The following is a 23,167-nucleotide window of genomic DNA, read 5'->3' on the forward strand; positions in this document are numbered from 1 at the left end:
GGGGCAGAGGAGAGCTGGCGGCTGTTGAGGGAAGCTGCCTTCTGTCCTCCGTGATCGGCCCTGCCACGGTGTGGCCGATAGCTCCTCCAGGAAAAGGCACTGAAGCCATGGGGTTTTTTGATCAGTTTTAATTTTAAAATTTTTAGAGAGAGTGCATGTGAGTGGGGGAAGGTGGGGGGACAGGGGCAGAGGGAGAGAGAGTCTCAAGCAGACTCCCTGTGGAGCGGAGACCTGACATGGGACTCGATCCCAGGACCCCGAGATCGTGACCTGAGCCGAAATCAACAGTTGGGGGCTTAGCGGACTGAGCCCCCCAGGCGCCCGTGAAGTCATGTTTTATACAAACACAGCGACAGCCTGTAAATGGAGGAGGTGTGTGATTTCACTGTCGTGCTTTGCTTGCTGCAGATTTGAGAAGAAGTTATCCCATGTTCACACTGGGTGAGGCACAACCGAGATGACAGAGTCCTACGTGAAGAGTGAGTGTGTGGGCTGGTAGGGCCCTGAGGGCGGGATGCGGGAGGGTGGAGTGCCTCCTAGCTTTTGGGTTTGGGACCAGAGGAGCACCTGGCATTGAGTGAATGGGGCTTGAAGGAAGGACTGTTGCGTGAGCATACATCCTCTGTGTTCAGTAAAAAAAAAACAAAAAGAAAAGAAAAGATAAAAAATAGTTGTCTCTGTAGCGAATGAATCACAGGGGGATGAGATTTGGCCGCTGGCCATGTGCGGTGTGGAGAATGGTGTTTGCTGGGTACAGGGGGTTTTGTGCTCTGTGGAGAGGGGTCCCTGTGCCTTTGCCCCTTTCTACACAAGACCTGGGTCCAGCAGCCACTCTGGCTGTCCACTCTGTCCCTGCAGCTGGGGCCAGCAGTTTGCTGCCCCACAGAGCTCTAGCCCCAGGAGTGAGGACTGTAAGTGCTTATTTGCAGGTACCCTGCCCTGAGCTCCGGGGACACTGAGGATGGCAGGGTCCTGTCCAGGGGGCACTGAGCAGGAGAGGTCTGGCTCTGAGTGTAGGGCATTGACCAGCAGGGATGGGATGATGAGGAGTCATCTTTGGGAGCAGTTAGTGGGACTGGGGTGCTCCCCAGCACGGGGCAGTTGGCCACCTAGCCCTGAGCTTGTAACACCTCCCTTTTGTAGCAGCCACGGTCCAGTGGGGGCAGGAGATGGGAAGCCAACGCAGCCAGGGGCATAAGGTCAGGGTCGAGTTAGGCAGAGTGCCCGCAGAGCAGGTGGCAGGTGGGTCCCAAACAGAGACCCTGGTGAGCAGGGTGGACAGAGGTGGCATGGGTGCAAGAGCACCTCAGATGTGTATGGCTGAGGTGGGCAAGGCGGCCAGGCAGCGGGGGTCAGGCACGGTTGTGGAGGTGACGGAACCTGCAGGAGCGCGAGGGGGCAGGCGTCCTCCAGCTCAGAGGCCGAGGCGGTGGCTGGTAGGGTTGGCTGGGCCCGAGCACGCACGCTGGGCTTTGTCGTTGCAGAGCTGTCCACCATCCTGCTGGATGCCGTCACCGACAAGGACCCTGTGGTGCGGGAGCAGGTGTGCAGCGCCCTGTGCGCCCTGGGAGAGGCACAGCCGGAGGAGGCGCTCGGCGCCTGTGAGGAGTACCTGCGGCAGCACGAGAAGGTACTCCCTGCCCAGGGCTGCGGAGCCGGGTTCCTGTGGGCAGAAAGCCACACCGGCAAGTCCCAGTTCCCTTGAGAGGGGGCATTTCCAGGACAGACGAGCCGCCTTGTCTGGTGGCCAGAGGCTCGGTCCACATGGGGGCGTTGGGTGGGGGCGATACGGCGTCCAGCTGTCACACACAGAGGCTGTGTTGCCATCCCCATTCACTCGCTGGCCAGACACCAGACGGCTCTCCCTGCCGGGGTCTGTGCTGTCCCCCGGGGAGAGAAGGCCCCTTGTCATCAGCTACGGGAAGAGGAGCAGGTGGGTGAGCGCTCGGAGGTAGGGGTGGAAGGGGTGGCTGCTTGAGGAGGTGGGGCCTTTCCCTCACTGCCCTCCTGCTGACTTGCAGGGGCGCCACAGACTGCCGGGGGCCCCGTCCGTGCCGCCGGAGAGCCTCTGAGCCAGCGCTGTCCTGCTGGGCTCGCTGCTGTCCCCTGCGTCTTGGCTCTGCTGGCTCCTGTCCTCTGGAATCATTGTGTGCCATCTCTGGTTTTTCTCAGAGTGTGCTTTGGGCCCTTCCTGGAAGGGAAGGAGACTTTTGTAGCCTTGAAAGATCATTTTTCTCTTTGTTTGATTTGACACCTGATATGGAAAAAGGGATCTGTGTACAACAGGAGTTCATTCTGTCTCGCGTATCAGCTGCCATCTCCTGGGGAAATAGCTCAGCCCCACCAAGTGGCCCCTGAGCCGACTGTACCGCAGCTTTGTGATGCCCCGTGGTGAGGGCCTCTCCTTCCTCCCTTTGGCTCTCTTCCCTGTTCCTGGGCTTTGGTGTTTGTGTAGGAAGCTAGGACTGCCCGAGGGCACTGGGATTAGGGATGCACCATTCATGGCAAGAGAACACACCCCACGCTTGGGCACTGTGTGCGTCCACCGTGGCTCTTCCGTGGCTTCATGGAGCTTCGCACTGCTTCTGTGCTGGGTGCCAGGGCCCTTCTCTGTGTGGCAGAAAGGCTCCATCGCCGGGATGCGCTGAATCAGTGTCTGACTGTGACAGCAGACTGGGGCCGCCCTGGCCACTTGAGGAACTGGCCAAGGAGTGCTTACTGAAGGCGGCTACAAGAGCCTTTGTTAGTTTTAGTTGTTTGTTGCAAAATTTAAGTGTGCTTTGTGCTTTCATTTTCTAACTCATTTATGATTTTACCCCTCCTCTAGCCTTTTTGGTTTCTTTAACCAACTTAAAGATCTTCCTTCACGTTTGCATATTTGCGGTAAAGGTATATTAAGTGCGAAGCTGTCCTACTGGACGTGTGTGCTCCTCTCTAGGCACCTCCCGTTCCCTGGGGCCGCTCACGTCCAGGTTCCACCACTTGCTTGTGCTTCATCAGAGCCTTGCTTTGTGGGGCTGTGCCTTGCACGGTGTGCACGCTTCCCAGCCCATCGACTCTCCCCAGAGGGAGTGCGGGCAGGGCGTGCACAGGGGCACACAGGCTCCTTCACAGGGGTGCTCAGGCCAGAGGCTTGGGAAGCGACTAGGGAAACTGAGGCAGGAATAGCCGTCCAGGTCTGTCGAGGTTCAAGCAAGAGCAGACCTGTACTCGTCCCAGTTCTGGAGGCTGGGAGTCCAGGGTCACCGTGCTGGCAGCTTCTGTGTGTGGCAGGGACCCACTTCTTGGTGTGTAGACCACCTTCTCGTTGCTGGGTGCTCACATGGCAGAGGGGAGGAGGGGGCTTTCTGGGGTCTCTTTAGAAGGCACTGATCCCACCCATGGGGCTCCACCCTCGTGACCTACTCACCTCCCGAAGACCCCGCCTCCCACTACAATCACTTTGGGGGTTAGGTTTTCCCATAGGAATTTCAGGGGCTTGGATGTGAGGGCGATCCGGCTGCGACATCTGTCACCCCATTGATCACCAGGGTTGATTCGGCTGAGCTGGCTGGCTAGGCGGGTGTCCCCTTCCTCCCTTACCGCTCCATGCGCGTCCCTCCCGGAGCTGTGCGCTCGGTCATAGAGGACGACCTTCCCCGGTAGAGGAGGACCGTTCTTTGGTCAAGGGTCTACGAGTAGCTGCGCTCCCTGCTAGACCCTCCAGGCGAGCTCTCCAGGAATTTCAGGGCCTGCAGTCTGTAGCAGTAGTGAAGCCAAACTTTCCAGTAGTGATTGAAGTTTTTCTTCTCTTTGTTCTTTCTGCTTTTTTGGGCTGGTTTCAACTTCATGCGCTCCTGTCTGGTTCTCTCTAGAATCTCATCCTAATATAAGGGACATTTAACTGGCCACTCGTCAGCATGCTCCAAGTCTCCACACGGAGGCTGCGTGGGGTCCGCAGCAGGCAAGCCCGTGTGTGGGTGTGGGTCCTGTCTCACCAGGGCCACTCGGCTGGAACCACGTGGACCCACTCCCCCCATTAGAAGTGGAGTGGTTCCTTCGGTCCTGTAAGGGACTTCAGAGCGCGACATGAAAACACGAAGTAACGCCAGACACCCGCAGCCGCAGCGGAGGGTTTCCTCTGCTACTGAGTCACGCCGCTGGCTCACAGTCGAGTCTCCGCAAGTGAGCGGCGTTGGCGTACTCAGGTCAGGGCCTTAGGTGGGTGTGGTGGTCACCACACGCACTGGGACTACCCGTGCCAGGGTCCGGCCTACACATGGCCTGGGCATCCAGGTCGTCTCTTCAGCAGACTTGGTCAGTCCTGGGGGGAAGGGCAGAGTGATGGGTTCACCGACAGCCCACCACTCATCAGACAGCTGAGCTGGAAATCTCACACGCACCCGCTCTGGGCCTGGATCGGCAGCAAGCGAGCCCAGAGCACTGTCCCTTGTCTGTCCCAGTTCAGTTCCTGCTGTGCTCAGATGACAAAGAGGCTGTGGTTTTACCGCTGTGCGTGTGGAGCCTGCTGAGGCCCGGTGGGAAGCCATTACCTCTCACTCTCATGCAAGTGGTGTCCTGCCCGTTGAACTTGTAAGAGCAGTGGAAAATGGGGGGACCAAACCACGTTTTCTCTAAAAATAAGCAGTTGTCGTAGTCCCTATCAAAATACCAATGATGTTTTTGTGCAGAAATAGGAAAAGCCATCCTAAAATTCATACGGAATCTCAAGGGACCCAGGATAGCCCAACAGTGTTAAAAACGAGCAAAGCTGGGGACTCCCACTTCTTGACTCCAAAACCTACTGCAGAGGGGCACCCGGGTGGCACAGCGGTTGGGCGTCTGCCTTCGGCTCAGGGCGTGATCCCGGCGTTCCGGGATCGAGCCCCACATCTGGCTCCTCTGCTGGGAGCCTGCTTCTTCCTCTCCCACTCCCCCTGCTTGTGTTCCCTCTCTCGCGGGCTGTCTCTATCTCTGTCAAATAAATAAATAAAATCTTAAAAAAAAAAAAAAAAAACCTACTGCAGAGCCGCTGGAGTCATCAGGGTGGTGGGGACCCGCGTAGAGACAGACGTGTAGACGAGTGGAGTAGGATCGAGAGCCCAGGTCGAAGGAATTTTGACAAATTTATTACCGAGACAACAAAACTGAAAACTGGAGCTTTCCCCCAGAAAACTAGGGCAGGTCATGTGATCTTTTCATATATCTAGAGATGTTTATGATGTGTTGGCTTTTTTCAGGAGCAAAGATCATGTCCGTTTGTGGGCCCGGCTGCTTGTGGCCGCCCTGGGAGGGAGTGTGTGCCCCAGCCTGAGCCGTAGTGCCATCGGCTTTGCGCCCCTGCTTCTCTAGGTTCCTCCAGATCGAGTCGTCTCTCTTTCTTCCCACTTTGTCTCTGGTCACGCGAGCTCAGTCCTGTCCCAGCGCAGGCCGGTACCACCTGCTGCGCAGTGCCCCCTCCACCTGGATGCTCCATTCCTGGAGGTGGGGGTCCTTGGGAAAGGCCAGTCTGGTCTTCCCCTGACCTCTGCAAGTTTCTTGCCCTCTCCTCCAGGCTCTGTGAGTGCCTTGGGGCTCCTGGCGGATGGAGCCTTCCGTGTGGCTGGGCTCAGCTCTGCAGCTCTGTCATTGCAGTGGGGTGTCTGGACTTCCTTGCCCAACGCCTCCCAGCCCCCGCTTGCAGCTTCCCCATCACCACATGTCCTCAGTTAGGACAAGGGTGAGTGCCCGGTGGGGTCGCAGCTGCGAGGTGCAGACGAGGACTGTGTCTGGGCCGGTGCAGAGCTCACCCGGAGCAGGGGAGAAAGCCTCAGGTGGTGGCTGAGTGGGGCGCAGGGGCCGGGCAGTGCCGTCATCTTCCATTTTAGTCTCAGGACCCTTGGGCATATTTGTTGGCTTGGGGAGGGGTGTGACAGACGAGTCCCCCTGGGGATGGGAGGGTGGGAGGGCCCACGAAGTGGCCTTCTCTGATGGGCACTCACTGGGAGCCTGATACATGCTTGGTGGCAGAGAGCTCTGTTGTGATAGGAGCTCTCGGGGCAGCACAGCTTCTGGCCTGGAGACCCTGGCCACAGCAGGGAGGGCTACTGTCTGCTGCTCGTGGGTCTTGCGCAGAACACTCTAGGCGCTGCTGACTATCCTGTGCCCACGGCCACTTCTCACGGTCCTTTCTGTGCGAGGCACTAAGGTTCTGGGCCCAGGAGGAATGGTCAGGCATGCTCCTTTCTTCCCTTGTTGGGGCCGTGGATGATGATGTTTGGAGTAGGTCTCTAGAGAAAGCAGGAGGCGTCAGCAGAGCGCCTGGGTGCTGGGCTCACCTTCCAGGACCTTCCTCAATGGTTTCTCTGCTCAGTTGGCACATCCTTACCGGACAATGATCCTGAGGGCCATGGAGACGGTTGTGAGCGGTCACATCAGTGAGCTGGACAAGGACATGGCCAGGGCCATCATCCTCCTGGCCTCCAGCGAGATGACCAGGGCCAAGGTATGGGCACACCTGCGTGGCTTGGGGGAGGGAAGCCTCTTTACTAGAACTTTCTACCCAAGCTCATTAAGAATGTGGTCACCCATAACTTTAGGGGTGGAAATTGAAGCAGAGAGCAAAATTCCTGAACTCTCAGGGCAAATGTGAGGGCGCCAGTGCCTCATCTCGGTGTTGGGGGATGGTGCTGGGCTCTGCACGGGTTCTGGCTCCCAGTGGCAGCACTCTGCTCTCCCTGCAGGTGGCGGTGGCAGGTGCTTGGCAGCTGCTCCCGGGCAGGGGAAGGCCTAGGGAGAGCCTGAAAACAGGGCAGAAGGTCTCACTGTTGCCTCTTGGGCAGTTGGAGGGTGAGGCCCTGTCTCCTCTGTTCAGGGCGTCAGTGCCGATTTCGGGGCGGGGGGACAGGAATTGGTTTGCGACTGGCAGCAGGCCGCCAGCAGTGTCCTGGTGGCTGTTGGGAAGCGGTTCATCGGCAAGGTGATGGAGGAGCTGCTGAGCAAGTTCCAGCCTGGGGCCCTGCCACACTACTTTGTTGTGCAGACCCTCGCCAACCTCGCAGCTTCCAATGGTAGGTACTGCTTGGCCCGCCTCCACCTGCATTTCGGAGCAAGTCGGGAGGGCCTCTCCACCATGTGTCCCAGGCACCTACTGCCTTTCCCTGGGACACGGGGCGCGTGGAGCCCAGGCCAGGTGAGGCAGGTGGTGGCGGGGCCTCCCTCACATGCCCCCGTTTTGCAGTGTTTGGGATGGTGCCCTTCCTGACGTCCGTCCTGAGCACCATGCTGCCCATGCTAGGTATGGCCAAGCACGACACAATGAGGGCGGCGTTCTGCTGTGGTAAGATGGGGTCTCTGAGGGCGGGTGAGGTCTCTGGGGAGGGGGCTGGGAGCTGTCTGCCCACCCCTGGGCCTCTGTGGAGGGTCATGAGTCCTTGGGCTACAGGAGGGGGCCAGGCACTCACAGGTGACTGCAGAGGTGTGGGCAGGGACTCGGCCTCTGCCTCTGGCTGCCCGTGTCTGCTTCTGGCTGCTGGTAGGGACCCCCTCTACCCTACAGTGCGGTTCCCTGAGGCCTGGACACTTGTGGCGGTGCAGGAAGAGACCTCCCCAGAGCCGCAGAGACTTCCCATTTTTCTCCCTGCTCAGTGCTGGGCGTCTCGTAAAGGGGTTATCACTATCCTTCCTCCTCCTGTGTCTGCTGCCCTCTGTGTGCCTGGGCAAGGGATGGCACCATGGCAGGCCCTTGGTGGAAAGGGAGGCATTCCCGTTGGGAGGGGAGCAGAGGCTCCTGAAACACAGGGGGTGTAACAGGGGCTGGGCCTTCCTTAGCAGCCAGTGCACTGCCCTTATCTTCCGGCTTCCTCAGGAATGCTGCCAGCTCTGGTACTGAGGGGAGGGAGGGGAGTACTGGGTCGGCCAAGACCCTCAGAACAGGACTCTGGTTAGGAGGGTCCCAGACATGGGAGGGGTTGGTGACGGATAGGATCAGGGGCCACCCGGAGCTCAGCTGAGGGGTTGCTGGATCTTTGCCAACTGGCCTTGTCCTGCTGTTTCTCCTTGGTGCACTGGAGGCAGGCGGGAGCTTGGGAAAGCTGCCAGCTTGTGCACATCTGGGGGCTTTCGAAGCAAGGGACTAGAGCTTTGGGCCCTAGCCCACCCTGCTCACAGTGGCTTTGGGTCTGGGGGCCCCTGGGAGGGGCTCCAGCTTCTGCCACCCTCCTTACGGCCCCTTATCACCATCTCACGTGTCCCTGCCATGGCCTCCTTCCTGTCTTCTCGTGCGCTCTTCCTGCTGTGGGTGATGGCAGGCTTCCTGGGTTGTATATAAAAACCCTCCTTGACATAGTTTTGGCTAAAAAGACAATTTGTGACAGGATCCCAGGACAGCTGAGCTGGGATTTCCCACTGAGCAGAAATGTGGAGCAGGATACAGAAGGGACAGGCTGTGTGGGGTGTGGGGGTGTGAGCCCCTGGTATATACTTAGAGGTGCTGAAAACAAGGCAGGGGCGTTGGGGGCCACCTAGGACTTGGCGCATCCAGGCTGGAGGGAGAGTGAGAAGACCCCCGGGGCACAGTCACTGTCCACCCCACGCAGCACTCTGCAGCCGCGGAGGACCGGGGCAGGAGGCCGACCTGCAGTGCTGAAGAACTGATTCCTTCCCCTTGGCGGTTTTTACTACGTCTGTGTCTTCTCTCGTGTGTGAAGCAAGTGGGTTTCACCAGCAGACGCTCGGCGGCAGGATGTCCCTATAGCAGGGTGTGCGCTCCTCACCACAGATAGCGCATTCCTACCTGCGATTGGAAGAGAGAGCGGCCCTTCCCTCTGGCATGGTGTGCCGTGAGCGGGCTGAGGCTGCCTGTCCTTGCGGGCGGGCCTCTGTCCACTGAGGACAATGGCCCTGGGCCAAGCACAGCACTTTGTGCACACTCGAAGGTCCTCACTGGTTCAGTTCCTAGGATGCTTCAGCCAGGTGGGGGAACAGCGGGGATGCCCAGAGGTGGAGTTGGCGTCCACCAGACAGCCGGGTACACGGCGGGCCTGCCCGTCCTGGCAGCACCGACGGCAGCCCCCGATTACTGCCCACGAGGAAAAGTCTCTGAGAGGAGCAGAACCCTGAGACTTGGGGGAGGCAGACCTTCTGGGGAGAAGAAGGTGGGCAAGAAAGAAAAGGCGTCATTAATCCTTGTGGGAGGTGAGAGGGGAAAGCAGATGATGTTGCCACAAGGCAGCTACTTCCCAGAGAGCACAGCTGAGCTTTTCAGGGTTACAAACACGATGACAGATGGCGACCAGAAATGGAAGAGAAGGTCGAGGAAATCCCCCAGAAAACAGAGCAAAGATACAAACATATGGAAAATAAAGAAGGAAGGATTGGCATGAAGTCGCACTCAAATAGCAGACACCGTTGAAAGAATGAATGGAGCAAGTGGGTGGAAGAGCCGTGAAGTCCCCAACTGCCCCAGAGCTGGGGGTTCCAGGCAGAAGGGTCCTCCGAGCACCCACACCGAGACGCTTTTGTGGGACGGCCTTCTCCGCAGCTCAGAGGAGGGCGCCGTGAACTGATGGATTTGCGCCTGCCCAGACGCTATGTGAGTGGGTGGGTGAATGCCAGGGTCCCCAGGGGCGTGGCCCCATCTGTGGCCAAGGGAGGCCCAGGATGCTGTCAGGAGATGTGGAGGTGGCATTAGTGACCCCTGCCTGGGGAACCAAGCTGGCATGGCATGAGCTGGCTGCCCTGGCCTTGGGGGGGAGGCAGCGTGCAATGCTACAGACACATTATGAGCAAGAGAAAGATTAACCCCAGCACTTGCTTCTGAAGGAAAGGAAATGGAGCTTGGGGAGGGTATACGAGAATGGCTCTTTGACCTTCTGCGTGTGTGTATAACTGAGTAACAGTTATAACCTAGTAACAAATTGGGGAGGTCGATTTCTGCTTCCAGCAATATAGTGGTCTGTTACCCTGAAAAACCTCACTACAGAATGTCAAGAAACACTGGTCAGTTTGACCACCATCCTGATCTTGGAGCTCAGAGAGGCGAGGGCATCGGGTGGACAGGGAGGATGAGAGCGGGGGGTCTGGCCCCACTCCACGTGGCAGTAGCCACATGGCACATGGGGGCGTCTGTCTGGGCTGGATCCTCTAGGAGCCCATGATGAGACAGAAGGGCTCCAGGACGTGGTTTTCTTCTGAAATTTCTTTATTTTTATCTTTTACTTTTTAAAAGGTTTTATTTATTTGAGAGTGAGAGCATGCACAAGCAGGGGGAGCAGCAGAGGGAGAGGGAGAAACAGACTTCCCGCTGAGCAGGGAGCCCGCTGCAGGACTCAATCCCAGGACCCCGAGATCATGACCTGAGCTGAAGGCAGACGCTTAACTGACTAAGCCACCGGATGTCCCTCTTCCGAAATTTCTTTAAATTCTCTCTCTTGGGAACTCATAACTGCGATTGCCCTCATGTACACCTAGGGGTCAGGCTTATTCTTTCTGTTGGACTGGGGAGCCCATGTTGAGAGCTTAGCCATGTAAGTGGGCCACGTGAGAGCTGGGCTGGATGGGGGCAAGTGGGCCTAGCGGGTGAAGTGGCAGATGCCTGGGGGTTGCCTCCGAGGGGGTCTCACAGGCTGGTGCAGTCCCCTCCCCACGAGGCCTTGGGAGTCACTGGCTCTCCTGGCCATTCCCCGGCTCCTCCACTACCCAGTGTTTAGCGGGGCTGCACAACAGGGCCCTAGCTCGGCCTCTCCCTTGACCCAGGGTCCACACTTGCTGACCACTCGTAGATCTCCGTCTCTGCCTGGACTTGTCCGTCAGGATGTCCGCAAACGCAGTCACCTTCAGAGACGCAGCACGCCGTCTCAGGCCTGCGCCACCCCAGCCTGGGCCCTGCCACCCTGGCAAAGTGAGCGGCATTTGTGTCCATCTGTGAGGGGTGAAGTGGGCACAGCACCTCCCCTTCTCGCCTTACAGCTGGCTGGTGTGGGCTGGGCGCTGTGAACTGGGGTGGTTGGTGCCTGTGCTGGTTTCCCGGGGCTGCTGTAACACAGTGCCACAGAAAGTGCCACTGGGGCACTTCCGACAAGAGAAATGTGGGGCGCCGGGCTGGCTTCGTCGGTAGAGCGTGCGACTCTTGGTCTCGGGGTTGTGAGTTCGAGCCCCACGTTGGGTGTAGGGATTACTTAAAAATAAAATCTTAAAAGGAAAAAAGATAAAAGTATTCTCTCTCGGTTCTAGAGGCCAGAAGTCCGAGATCAAGCTGTCACCAGGGTTGATTTCTTCTTGGGGGTTCAGAGGGAGGCTTTGCTCCCTGTCCTTCCCCCCTGTCCAGTCCATGCCCTGCTGCCACACTGCCGTTCCCTCTCTGTGTCTGTGTGCTCTCTTCTAGGGACACGTAGGATTTAGGGCCCACCGCATCCCACCATAATCACATCTTAAATAGTTATATCTGCAAAGATCCTCTTTCCAAAAAGGTCACCTGAGGTTCCAGGAAGGACATGGGCGTGGGGGATGCTGTTCACCCCAGTGTAGTCATGGAGTCGTACACTTGGCCACTGTGCTCGGGAAAGTGTCTTGCAGGTGGCTGGGGGTGCTGGGAGGGGCAGTGATGCAGAGGCAGTGTTCTCAGCGGGAACCAGTGACCTCAACACTCACCCCTGTGACAGCTCTGCAGTACTTCAGCGAGAGCACTCTGGAGTATCTGGCCAACCTGGACCAAGCCCCAGACCCCACGGTCAGGAAGGACACCTTCGCCACTGACATCTTCAGCGCCTACGACCTCCTCTTTAACCACTGGCTGCAGAGCCGGGAAGCCAAGGTACCGCTTCTTCGGTGTGTTGGGAGCTGTGGCCTCCCCTTGCTGGCCGCTCACTCCCACCCCCACGGGGTCCTGGTCTGCTCCCAAGGCCTGAGCCTCTCCCCCTGAGCTGCAGGTTTGGGGAACGGGGTGGAGCCGACTGTCCACACAGGCTTCCCGTCCCGTCCATGTCCGCCTCCTGGCTCGGAGGGTGGGTGTTTCATCGGGGAGTGGAGGTGCCTGTGCAGGGTCCCTAGAGGATATGGCTTGTTTTCTGCCCTCCTCCCCCACTCTGCCTGGAGGTTCCTGCATTGTCTGGCGGGGGACGGGTGTGTTTTCCATACCCTGGCCTTGGTCACTCTGACCTCTCTGGCTTTGGACCCCTTTTGGACCCCCTGGTTATGTGGTAATGTGGGTTTCCTCACTTCTGGCCCTGGGTTCTTGGTGAATGGGCCTTTTGCCTCTCCACTCGGGTCAGTGGTTTGGGCCTGAGCACCATAGCGCTCTTCCTTTCAGCTCCGGCTCGCTGTGGTGGAGGCTCTGGGGCCTATGAGCCACCTGCTGCCTAGCGAAAAGCTGGAGGAGCAGCTCCCCAAACTCCTGCCCGGAGTCCTGGCCCTCTACAAGAAGCACGCGGAGACCTTCCACGTGTCCAAGGTGCGCACCTGCACGCTGTGGCCTGTGCAGAGCTCTGTCCACTGACTAGTCCCCACCTGGCTCAGACGGGAGGGTGTAGGCACCTGGGAAGGGTCACTCAAAGAGTGCTGTTAGAGTCAGTGGTGAATGGGGCCCAGTCATATTCCTCCTCGCTGCCCTGCCCAAGGGTCCTTCACCTCGGCCTTCACCTTGTCTGTGGCCCCTATCCTGAGACTTGCCCTCCTCTCTTCATTCTTGGTGTGGAGGTAGGGCTCCCTTATTTGAGCCCTGAGGTGGGGTCTTCATGGCCAGGAGGTGGGGCTGGGGGCTTGAAGTAGGACCTATGGCCCCTCTCCTCCCTCTCTTGAGCAGAGCCTGGGCCAGATCCTTGAGGCGGCAGTGAGCGTAGGCAGCCGCACACTGGAGCCCCAGCTGGACTCACTCCTGGCCGCTCTGCATGCTCAGGTAGGATGCGCAGGGGACAGGAATGGGGGAACACCTGTGGTGGGGCAGGCTGGGGCTCCACGGCTAGGGTCCAGGGGGGCACGCCGGGGGTGGGGTGCTGGGGACAGGGCTGGTATGACGGGGCAGGTCCTGGTGCTGCCCGTCGTCAGGTCTCGGATGCAGATGCCTGCTGAAGCTTGCAGGGAGCAAGAGCGGGGTGGGCTGTCCAGCCTAGCAGTGCGGAAGCTGGGGTGTTCCCTCTGTGGTGGGTGTGGCCCTGGGATGAAGCTCCTCCCCCAGGCAGGAGTGGGTGGCCATCAGGACAGAGAGAGGCCTGAGATGGCCTGGGGGCATCTGTACTGGCTGTGGGCCCTGGGAAGCCTGCAAGGGGGGGGTCCTGAAAAATACTGGAGATGGGCTTCAGTGCGCCCATGAGCTGGGCAGTCCCCTCTCTCTAGGTCAGAGGACAGATGTGGAGGTCACAGGAACACAGCCAGGTAGGTGGGTGGAGTGGTAGGGAGCAAGTCTTGCCATGGACTCTCTGAGAGGAGGGGAGGGATGTGGGTCTCCTTCCTGCTCTAAAATGTCAAACTTGGCAGGAGAAGAAAGAGAACTCAACTAAACCAACAAATAGTTGACCAGATCATCTTCCAAGACCTTCCTTCCTTGCAACACGTGTACGCAGGGCCCACATGGCTGTAAGGTTGCATTCTACCCAACTTCTAATTTCCATCCCATACACGTGGGTTTGGAGACTAGGCAGAGACTCTGAGCTGCCTGGTGGAGTGAAGTCAGTGCCGCCCGGGGGGTCTAAGTCCGCATCTACTGTCAGAACGGGAGGGACCGAGAAGCTGTCAGGGTGCTCCCTCTCAGAAGTAGATGAGGGAAAAAGCCTGGAACCGTGGTTGACGCAGAAAAAGCTTCTGATGACGTTCAACACCTATTTATCGTTAAAACTCTCAGCAGTAGGGACTGGGGAAGGACTTCTTGAGCTCATTAGAGTTCACGCACCCATGCCCCCAGCATACCTCCAGCATACCTGGGACACAGGCGCATTCCCTTAGGATCAGAGCAGGAAAGCACCCCCTCCCCGGCAGTGGAGCCTGGAGGCTCTAGGCTTTGTGGACCGTTGCCCAGCCTCCCCGCCTTGTCCCGGCCCCTGCTTTGTTTCTCCCTGTGGCACTCACTGCCTTTTAATGTCCTCGACACCTGACTGCCTGTTGCTCGCCTCTCCGCAGCTACGGTGTAGACGGCCTGAGGTTGGGGTGTTGTCTGTTTTCACTGCCGTGTCTCCGCACCTGGCACAGTACCTGCCACTTGTAAGCACTCAGTACTTGTTTTAGGGAGGAGTGATTCCCTCATCTAGACGTTAGAGCTCGTAATAAACAGGACCGCCAGCTGCAGGAGTAACGTATGAAACAACAGTAGTTTTCTCCAGTGGCAGTGTGGGAGCGGCCCACTGGACAGCACCCAAAACATACCGTATTTATAGAAGCAGCAGGAGCATATCAGGACATATCCTAGAACTAAGCTCACCAAGAATGGCCGAGGTCCCTACGGAGAACAAGTTTACAGCTCCGAAAACGTAACAGTGAGAAAAGAGACTGCAGCAAACGGTATCGTGTACTTAGCGTTGCAGGTGATAGCAGGAGAGGACACTTGGGCAGGAAGAGCGGGAGTGCGTGGAGCGCGGCTGGGAGGGAGACACGGGCACGGAAGCTGAGAAGTGCACACGATGAGATTTCCTCCTGCCTCACAGCTGCCCATTCGTGTCTCCTGTTGTTCTGCTGGGTTTTCGGTTTCCATACTGACCAGCTTTTCATCCTGTGTGTCATTCCTGCTCCTGCTTTGTCCTTTGGCATGTGGCTCTGTCCGTGATATTCTCTGCCACCAAAATTATCTAATGTTTCCCTCGTCGTGTACCTGTGTTTTATGGTGTAGGTTTTGTTATATTTAGAAAAGCCTTTTGAATTCTGCAAACTGTTTTTCAGATCCTCCTATTACCCAATATACTTTTATTGTTTAATCCACCTGGAACTTATTTTAGGGAAACTGTGAGTGAGAATCCAACTTTTTATTCTCTCCAGACAACCGCCCGTTCGCATTAGTTAATCTTGTGCTGTGTAGCCAATGATTCTGAAACGTGGCACCTTCACATGGCAGCTGCTGGTTACTCCATGACCACGGTCGGTGCAGGGTCCAGGCACGGCTTGGCCGCGTGGTCCTGGCTTGGGGTCTCATATGGCGACAGTCTGAAGGCTCAGCTGGGGCCAGGGGGCCGGCTTGCGCTGGGGTGCCCTCGCAGGGCTGTTTGCTGGAGGCCTTGGTTCCTTGCCACGGGGCTCTCCACGGGGCTGCTTGCGTGTCCTTACGCCTTGGCAGCTGGCCTCCCCAGAGGGAGAGCCTGCTGTGGTGCCTTTGTCACCAGATGAGGTCTTTACAATGGGAAAAGCAAGGAACTCGCTGGGCACCTGGGGCCAGTGCCTGCCCCTCGTCCGCTTCCCCCAGTTGTCCGAGCGCCAGCAGAGTCCAGTTTGGGGCAGGGCCTGTGGTTCTAGGGACTCGCTCCATACTATTGGTCACTTCCGCTTTGCAAGATGGGCTGTTCTCAAGAATTGTCATTGAGCATTTTGCACAGAGGCCCTGCTGGCATCCTTTGCCGTGACCCTGACCTAGGGTGGCGGGGGGAGGGACTGGGAAGCCGCCTCACAGCTAAGCCCTGGGTGACTGTGTAGGGGCTCCTGTGTCACCCGCTGAGGTGGAGTGAACCCTAGAGACACATTTGCCAACAGCTTCAGTTTTTGCTTTAGCCAATGCAACTTTTTTTTTTTTTTTTTTTTTTTTTTTACAATTTTGAATGAGTCGTTATGAGGGGATTTGGTTTCCAGTGCTTTCTGTATTCTAGAGATTAGTGGTTTCCAGCCCGTGCCAGAAGGAGGTGTGACACCGTCTCCTGGCTGCTGGTGGGAAGGAGCCAGGACTCGGCTCCCTTGAGACACCAGGGCCAGCCGTGTGTCCGCTGTCCCCCCTCCCCCAACAGTAAGGGCGGAGGCTTGAAGCAGCCTCTGATCACAGGCGCGTGCATCTGTGTCACCCCCAGAAAGTGCTGGAGTGACCTACACCTGGAGGCTCAGCTGCCTGCCGCGGTGGGTGTAGAAACCACGAGGCTTGGACAGTCTCTTTGGGCCCTGCGTCTGTAGGAGCGTGTGTCCTTCCGTCTGGGCTAGTGGGGCCCTTGGGAGGCAGCAGCGCTCCCCTGTGACTGTTGTCTCCTGCCCCTTGGAGCAGATCTGCGTGCCCGTAGAGTCGTCCAGCCCCCTGGTGGTGAGCAACCAAAAGGAGGTGCTGCGGTGCTTCACTGTGCTGGGTAAGCAGGCTGCGGCCTCCCACGCAGGGCCGTCGTGGACACGGCGTCTGCTCGCCCGTGGACCACTTGTGTGCAGGGTGGCGGCTTTGCTCAGGGGTTGGAGCTGAGGAGGTTTCTTTGTCCGCCTGTCCCTGTGTAGCTTCAGAGCCTCATCTCAGAGGCCTGGCCTGGCTGCAGCCCCTGGCGTCCGTCCTCCCTGGCCCTTGGGGTTTGCACACACCAGCATCAAACAGGGAGCAAAGGTTATAACAAATACTTTTTTTGGATGTTGCTTGCCCTGCAGCTTGCTGTGCACCTGACCGCTTACTGGCCTTCCTGCTGCCCAAACTAGATGCCAGCAATGAAAGGACCCGCGTGGGCACCCTGCAGGTCGTGAGGCATGTCATCAACTCAGCTGGTGAGTGTCCAGTGGGGGGCAGGGCCTGAAAAATACTGTCCATCTTTTAGGTGAAAGGAACATCTTGCTCTGATTCTTTTTTTTTTTTCCCAAGATTTTATTTATTTGAGAGAGAGAGCGTGAGCGAGCACAGATGGGGAGAGGGACAAGCAGATGCCCCGCTGAGCATGGAGCCTGACATGGGGCTCGATCCCATGACCCAGAGATCATGACCTGTGCTGAAACCAACAGTCGGACGCTCAACCAACTGAGCCCCCAGGCACCCCTTGCTCGGATTCTTTAAAAAAATTTCCCTACTTTCTATTTTGCAAAATTCCAAACTTTTTGAAAAATACCTTTCTCCCCACCAGCAAATGCGCATCGTAGACATTTGCCTTTGCTGGGTGGCTGCACACGCTGGGGTGCTGCACCCCTTCCCCGGGCCAGGCGTTCCCTGTTCGCCCCCTGGCCTGATGGCTCAGACACGTCGTATGTCATCTGTCACAGCTGCCCCTGCGGGGGTCCAGTTAGAGAGACCTGTCTCTTAGGTGGGGGCCCCTGGGAAGGTGCAGGCCGGCTGTTCGACAGAACACCTTTCGGTCTGCATATGTGTCATGGCTCCCTCACAGTCAGATGGAAGGCTTCAGTCTTCTGCTTCTAAGACTCATTTAATCAGCAATGAGCTTGGGCACTTGGCACCCCCGTGTTTGTGTTTTTTGATGAGTCTTGGTCAGTAAATAATGGCCACAGGCCATGGTCGGCCTGCAGCCTGCTGTCGGGCAGCCCAAGCTCTGCGTGGATTTTCCATGTTAACAGGTTGTAAAAGCAGAGTGTGACAGGCCACACATGGTGCTTGAGGCCTAAAATAGTTTCTCATTGGCCCTTTATGGAACAAGTATGCTGACCCCTGTCCTGTGAGGTCTGCTGTGGGTCGGGGCTGAGTGACAAACAGTACCTACGGACATGAGGCATCTTACGGAGTCGGGGGAGGATGCCCTGTGGGAAGGGGCCGGCAGCCGCTCCTTGGAGCCCTGATTCCCTGATGGGGAGGCTGAGGTGACTCGCCCACATGGCTTCTCTGGGCGGCAGCCGGCAGTGCTCGGAGCTGGGCGCCTGTGTGCAGGCGGACGCTCAGAGCGTCCCTGTCCCCGACCGGGCTGCCTCGCCTTCCTGAGTGGCCCCCTCGCATGTCTGCGTCCGGGTTGTCTTGTGCTCCGTAGGTCTTGTTTGTGGGTTCTTTGTGCCCTTACACACATGCATGTGTATGTATTTAAGGAAGAAGACTTTGTATTTTCTATTTTCTTATGTCCTGTATTCAGTTTATTTAAACAAACAAAAACCCGGTTCACCCATTTTCCCTACCCTCCACCTCTGCAACCACCAGTCTGTTCTCTGTGTCTGTGAGCTCAGTTTTATAGATACAGATAGGTGATAGATTTTTTTTTTTTTTTAGATTCCATATGTAAGAGCGATCACCCAGTATTTGTCCTGCCATCTGAATCTTGATTAGTCTTTTTTTTCTTAAATGTTCTATCAATTTTATTTTTTTAATTTAAATTCAGTTAATTAGCACATAGCATATTGTTCATTTCAGAGGTAGAGGTCAGTGATTCATCAGTTGCATGTAACACCCAGTGCTCATCACGTCACGTGCCCTCCTAATGCCCATCACCCAGTTACCCCAGCCCCCCACCCACCTCCCCTCCAGCAACCCTCAGTTTGTTTCCTAGAGTTAAGAGTCTTTTATGGTTTCTCTCCCTCTCTGATTTCGTCTTATTTTATTTTTCCCTCCTTTCTGCTATTATTCTCTGTTTTGCTTCTTAAATCCCACATATCAGTGAGATCATATGATAATTGTCTTTCTCTGACTGACTTATTTCACTTACCATAATACCCTCTAGTTCCATCCTGTCATTGCAAATGGCAAGATTCCATTTCTTTTGATGGCTGAGTAATATTCCAGCGTATATGCAGACCACATCTTTTTTATCCATTCATCTGTCGATGGGCATCTGGGCTCTTTCCATAGTCTGGCTCTTGTAGACATTGCTGCTATGAACACTGGGGTGCAGGTGCCCCTTCGGATCATTACATTTGTATCCTTGGGGTAAATACCCAGTAGTGCAATGGCTGGGTCGTAGGGTAGCTCTATTTTTAACGTCTTGAGGAACCTCCATACTGTTCTCCAGAGTGGCTGCACCAGCTTACATTCCCACCAGCAGTGTAAGAGGGCTCCCCTTTCTCCACATCCTCGCCAACATCTGTTGTTTCCTGACTTGCTAATTTTGGCCGTTCCGACAGGTATGAGGTGTATCTCACTGTGGTATTGATTTGTATTTCCCTGAAGCTGAGTGATGTTGAGCATGTTTTTATGTGCCTGTTGGCCATTTGTATGTCTTCTTTGCAGAAATGTCTGTTCATGTCTTCTGCCCATTTCTTGATTGGATTATTTGTTCTGTGGGTGTTGAGTTTGAGAAGTTCTTTATAGATCTTGGATACTAGCCCTTTATCTGCTATGTCATTTGCAGATATCTTCTCCCCTTCTGTCGGCTGTCTTTTGGTTTTGTCAACTGTTTCCTTTGCTGTGCAGAAGCTTTTTATCTTGATGCAGTCCCAGTAGTTAATTTTTGCCCTTGTTTTCCTTGCCTTTGGAGATGTGTCTGAAAAGAAGCAGCTGCAGCCGCGGTCAGAGAGGTTGCTGCCTGTGTTCTCCTCTAGGACTTTGATGGATTCCTGTCTCACATTTAGGTCTTTCATCCATTTTGAGTCTATTTTGTGTAGGGTGTAAGAACATGGTTCAGTTTCATTCTTCTGCATGTGACTGTCCAGTTTTCCCAACACCTTTTGTTGAAGAGACTGTCTTTCTTTCATTGGATATTCTTTCCTGATTTGTTGAAGATTAGTTGACCAGAGAGTTGAGGGTCCATATCTGGGTTCTCTATTCTGTTCCATTGATCTATGTGTCTGTTTTTGTGCCAGTACCATACTGTCTTGACGACTACAGCTCTGTAATAGAGCTTGAAGTCCAGAATTGCGATGCCCCCAGCTTTGGTTTTCTTTTTCAACATTCCTTTGGCTATTTGAGTTCTTTTTTGGTTTCATACAAATTTTAGGATTATTTGTTCCAACTCTGTGAAAAATGTTGGTGTTTTGATAGGGATTGCATTGAATGTGTAGATTGCTCTGGGCAGCACAGACATTTTAACAATATTTGTTCTTCCAATCCATGAGCATGGGATGTTTTTCCATTTCTTTGGTCTTCCCCAATTTCTTTCGTGAGTGTTCTGTAGTTTTCTGAGCACAGATCCTTTGCCTCTTTGGTTAGGGTTATTCTCAGGTATCTTATGGGCTTTGGGTGTAAATAGGATCCATTCCTTAATTCTCTTTCTTCTGTGTCATCGTTGGTGTTGACATGCACCTGACTTCTGTGCATTGATCTGATAGCCTGCCATGTTGCTGCAGTCCTGTCTGAGCTCTAGCAGGCAGTTTTGGGGTGGAGTCTGTCTTTTGGATTTCCACATAGAGAATTAGGTCAAATGCGAAGAGCGAGAGTTTTCTTCTTTGCTGACTCGGATGCCTTTTATTTCTTTTTGTTGTCTGGTTGCCGAGGCTAGGACTTCTAGTACTATGCTGAACAGCAGTGGTGACAGTGGACATCCTTGTCATGTTTCTGACCTTAGGGGAAAAGCTCTCAGTTTTCCCTCATTGAGAATGGTATTCGCTGTGGGCTTTTCCCAGATGGTTTTTATGATCTTGATTTATGTTCCCTCTATCCCTACATCGTGAAGAGTTATCATCAAGAAAGGATGCTGTATTTTGTCAAGGAAGTAGATTTTTTTTACCAAATGATATAATTCAAAAACATGCTTTTTCCCTTGTCTTGTATACCTTAGAGAATTAATAGTGTCGTCATGCATTATCACTTTTTCTAAAGATTTTATTTATTTGTCAGAGAGCGAGTGAGAGAGAGCATGAGCAGGGGGAGTGGAAGGCAGTGGAAGAAGCAGGCTCCCCGCTGAGCAGGGAGCCCGATGCGGGACTTGATCCCAGGACCCTGGGATCCTGACCTGAGCCGAATGCAGACGCTTAACTGACTGAGCCACCCAGGCGTCCCTATTATTTTTATTTTAAAGTATAACACCCATACAAAGATCACACGTGTTTACCGTTCAGCGTAATGACCCCTGCTTGTGCCTGTGAGAACTCGGCCCTGGCCTGGAGCCCCCGCTGGACTTCTGGCCTGTGATGTGGTTAGGGCCTGAGCTTGTGAATTACTTCGTAACTGGCTTCTCTCCCTCAGTATTCTGTATGTGAAATGTTCTCGTGTCTGTGATGACTTCCTGTCTGTGATGCATTCCAGTGAATTAAGCCGTAGTCCATCTCCCCAGTGGTGATCGATAAGTAGCCGTCTCCTGTGTTTTCTGTTACGATGCACCATGCTACTGGGAACACTGTTCCCGTGCACGTTCAGTTAAGCATATGCCCAGAGATAGAGTTTCGGGTCATAATGTATGCGAAGGTTCAACTTCAGTTGATAAAATCATTCTGTTGTGCAGAGTTTGTAACCCAGTTTATACACCCCACGCCTTATTATCACAGGCAGCGTGTGAGCGACATTCGTTGCGCCCTCGCCAACACCTGTAGTTTCTAGCTTCAGCCATTGCGGTAGGTGTGTGTTGTTTCTCATTCTGGTTTGTTTGTTTTTTTTAAGATTTAATTTTAGCGCACACCCAAGCAGGGGGAGGGGCAGCGGGTGAGGGAGAGAGAGAATCTCAAGCAGAAGCCTCGCTGAGCGTGGAGTCTGACACGGGGCTCGATGCCACAACCCTGAGATCACGACCTGAGCCAAAACCCAGAGTGAGATGCTTCACCGACTGAGCCACCCAGGTGCCCCTCATTCTGGTTTTTTTAAAATTAAAGCACGTATTTAGTTGGACTTACAGTGAGGAAGTCAGTAATAGCTTGTTGATGTATCAGAAGTCCTTGAAACATGTTTTTTCCTCAGTGGTAACCAGATTTTATTCTTTTTCTCTTCACCTTCATTGAGACGTACTTGACATACGACATTGTGCAGCATTAGGTTGAAGGACCAGTGGGTGATGGCAGCCTCTCCCCTGGTGGGACGGCTTAGACCGGAGCCCCTCTCCCCACTGCAGGCCTCACTGATCACAGGAGCTGCTGTGTCCCCAGTGCCGGCTGCGTCTGTGGCCCTGTTCATGCCCTGGGCACCTGTGGGAAGGCTCCGTTACTGTCTGTTTTGTAGGTGAGGGTAGGAAGGCCCAGTTCAGGAACGGCCCCCGGCCTCGCGTTAGCATGAGTGGCAGATCTGAGACGGACCCCCAGCTTGGGGTGAGCCGGGGCCCTGCTCGTTTTAGAAGTCCTCGAATTTTGAATTAAAATATTATAGTATGATTAAGAAGTTGGGGCCATAGTTGGATTCCTTTGTACCGTGATCCAGGAATCCTTTCTTGTGTGGGTGGCACTGCCATACCCCCCAGGTTGGCCCCATAGGAAGCTCTTGCCTCTTCCTGTCCTTGCTTCACTGTTCTGGCGCATAGGGCATGCTCACTGAAAACTCTGATGACAGTCTGAGTTTCCTTACAGATGATTTGGTCTGTTGGCCTGGATGCCCAAAGGATGTTTATTTTTTTATTCTAAATCCAGAAATTTTATTGACTGTGTTGGCTGTCCTGGGGTGATTTTTTTTTCCCCAGGTCTGTCAAGTGCCTTTTCAGCGTGTAGTTTCAAATCTTATTTTATCTCAAGATTTTTATTTTTATTTTTTTAAAAGATTTTATTGATTTATTTGGCAGAGAGAGAGCAGAAGCGGGGGGAGCGGCGGAGGGACAGGGAGAAGCAGACTCCCCACTGAGCAGGGAGTGGGAGGCGGGACTCGATCCCAGGACCCTGGGATCATGACCTGAGCCAAAGGCAGATGCTTCACTGACTGAGCCACCCAGGCACTGCCAATAGCATTCTCTTAATTCTTGTGCCTTCGTAGGAAGTCTTTAAATCTTGTAGAGTATCTCCTTCAACTCTGTTTTTCAAGATTGTCCATCACCATTAAAAAAATCTTTTTATTGTAAGACAGATCACAGGCAGGAACCACACAAAATGACTCATTGTAAGACAAACACCTGGGAGTCTCTAACTAGGGCCCTTGGGTTGACTTGTTGCTCCAGAAGCCCCTTCCCTGCATCCCGTTCCAGTGAGGAGCCAGTAAGTGAGTTCTCCTGATTTTATAGTACCCACTTCTTGTCGCGGAGGGCTGTGTCATTCACTCGTATGCCCCAAGGTGTCATAGTTTAGTCGTTAAAAAAAACTGATGCATTCGCCAGTGTCTTCTTTTTTTGGAGTGTTGCTTTTTGTTTATATTTGTTATAAAATATACATGACAGAATCGACCCTCCTGAGCATTTCTGGGTGTCCGATTCCGTAGCGTCGGTTACAGTAATACTGTGCGGCTGACGTCCTGAGCTCTCTCCATTCTGCAAAGCCGGAACTGTCCCCATGAAGCAACAAGCCCCGTATTTAAGGTCTTTCTAAACTGTGCCCCTCCACGCATTCTTTTCTTTCCCTTGTAATTTATGTGTAG

The 23,167-nt window shown here is 54.8% G+C and overlaps 1 protein-coding gene across 2 annotated transcripts in view; it reads left to right on the forward strand.

The window, feature by feature from the left end:
• MROH1 (maestro heat like repeat family member 1) overlaps positions 1–23,167 on the forward strand; it is a 68,599-nt gene that overhangs the window by 12,623 nt on the left and 32,809 nt on the right. For both annotated transcript variants that reach the window (XM_040625719.1, XM_040625720.1), the window contains exons 3-12: positions 409–479; positions 1,485–1,630; positions 6,332–6,463; positions 6,866–7,028; positions 7,199–7,297; positions 11,619–11,770; positions 12,266–12,406; positions 12,758–12,850; positions 16,118–16,196; positions 16,480–16,593. In XM_040625719.1, the coding sequence (XP_040481653.1) occupies positions 458–479; positions 1,485–1,630; positions 6,332–6,463; positions 6,866–7,028; positions 7,199–7,297; positions 11,619–11,770; positions 12,266–12,406; positions 12,758–12,850; positions 16,118–16,196; positions 16,480–16,593 (1,141 nt within the window). In that variant the 5' untranslated portion in view covers positions 409–457. The remainder of the gene's footprint in view (positions 1–408; positions 480–1,484; positions 1,631–6,331; positions 6,464–6,865; positions 7,029–7,198; positions 7,298–11,618; positions 11,771–12,265; positions 12,407–12,757; positions 12,851–16,117; positions 16,197–16,479; positions 16,594–23,167) is intronic.

Source organism: Ursus maritimus, unplaced genomic scaffold (assembly GCF_017311325.1).
Source record: "Ursus maritimus isolate PB19 unplaced genomic scaffold, ASM1731132v1 scaffold_9, whole genome shotgun sequence".
Taxonomy (NCBI): Eukaryota; Metazoa; Chordata; class Mammalia; order Carnivora; family Ursidae; genus Ursus; species Ursus maritimus.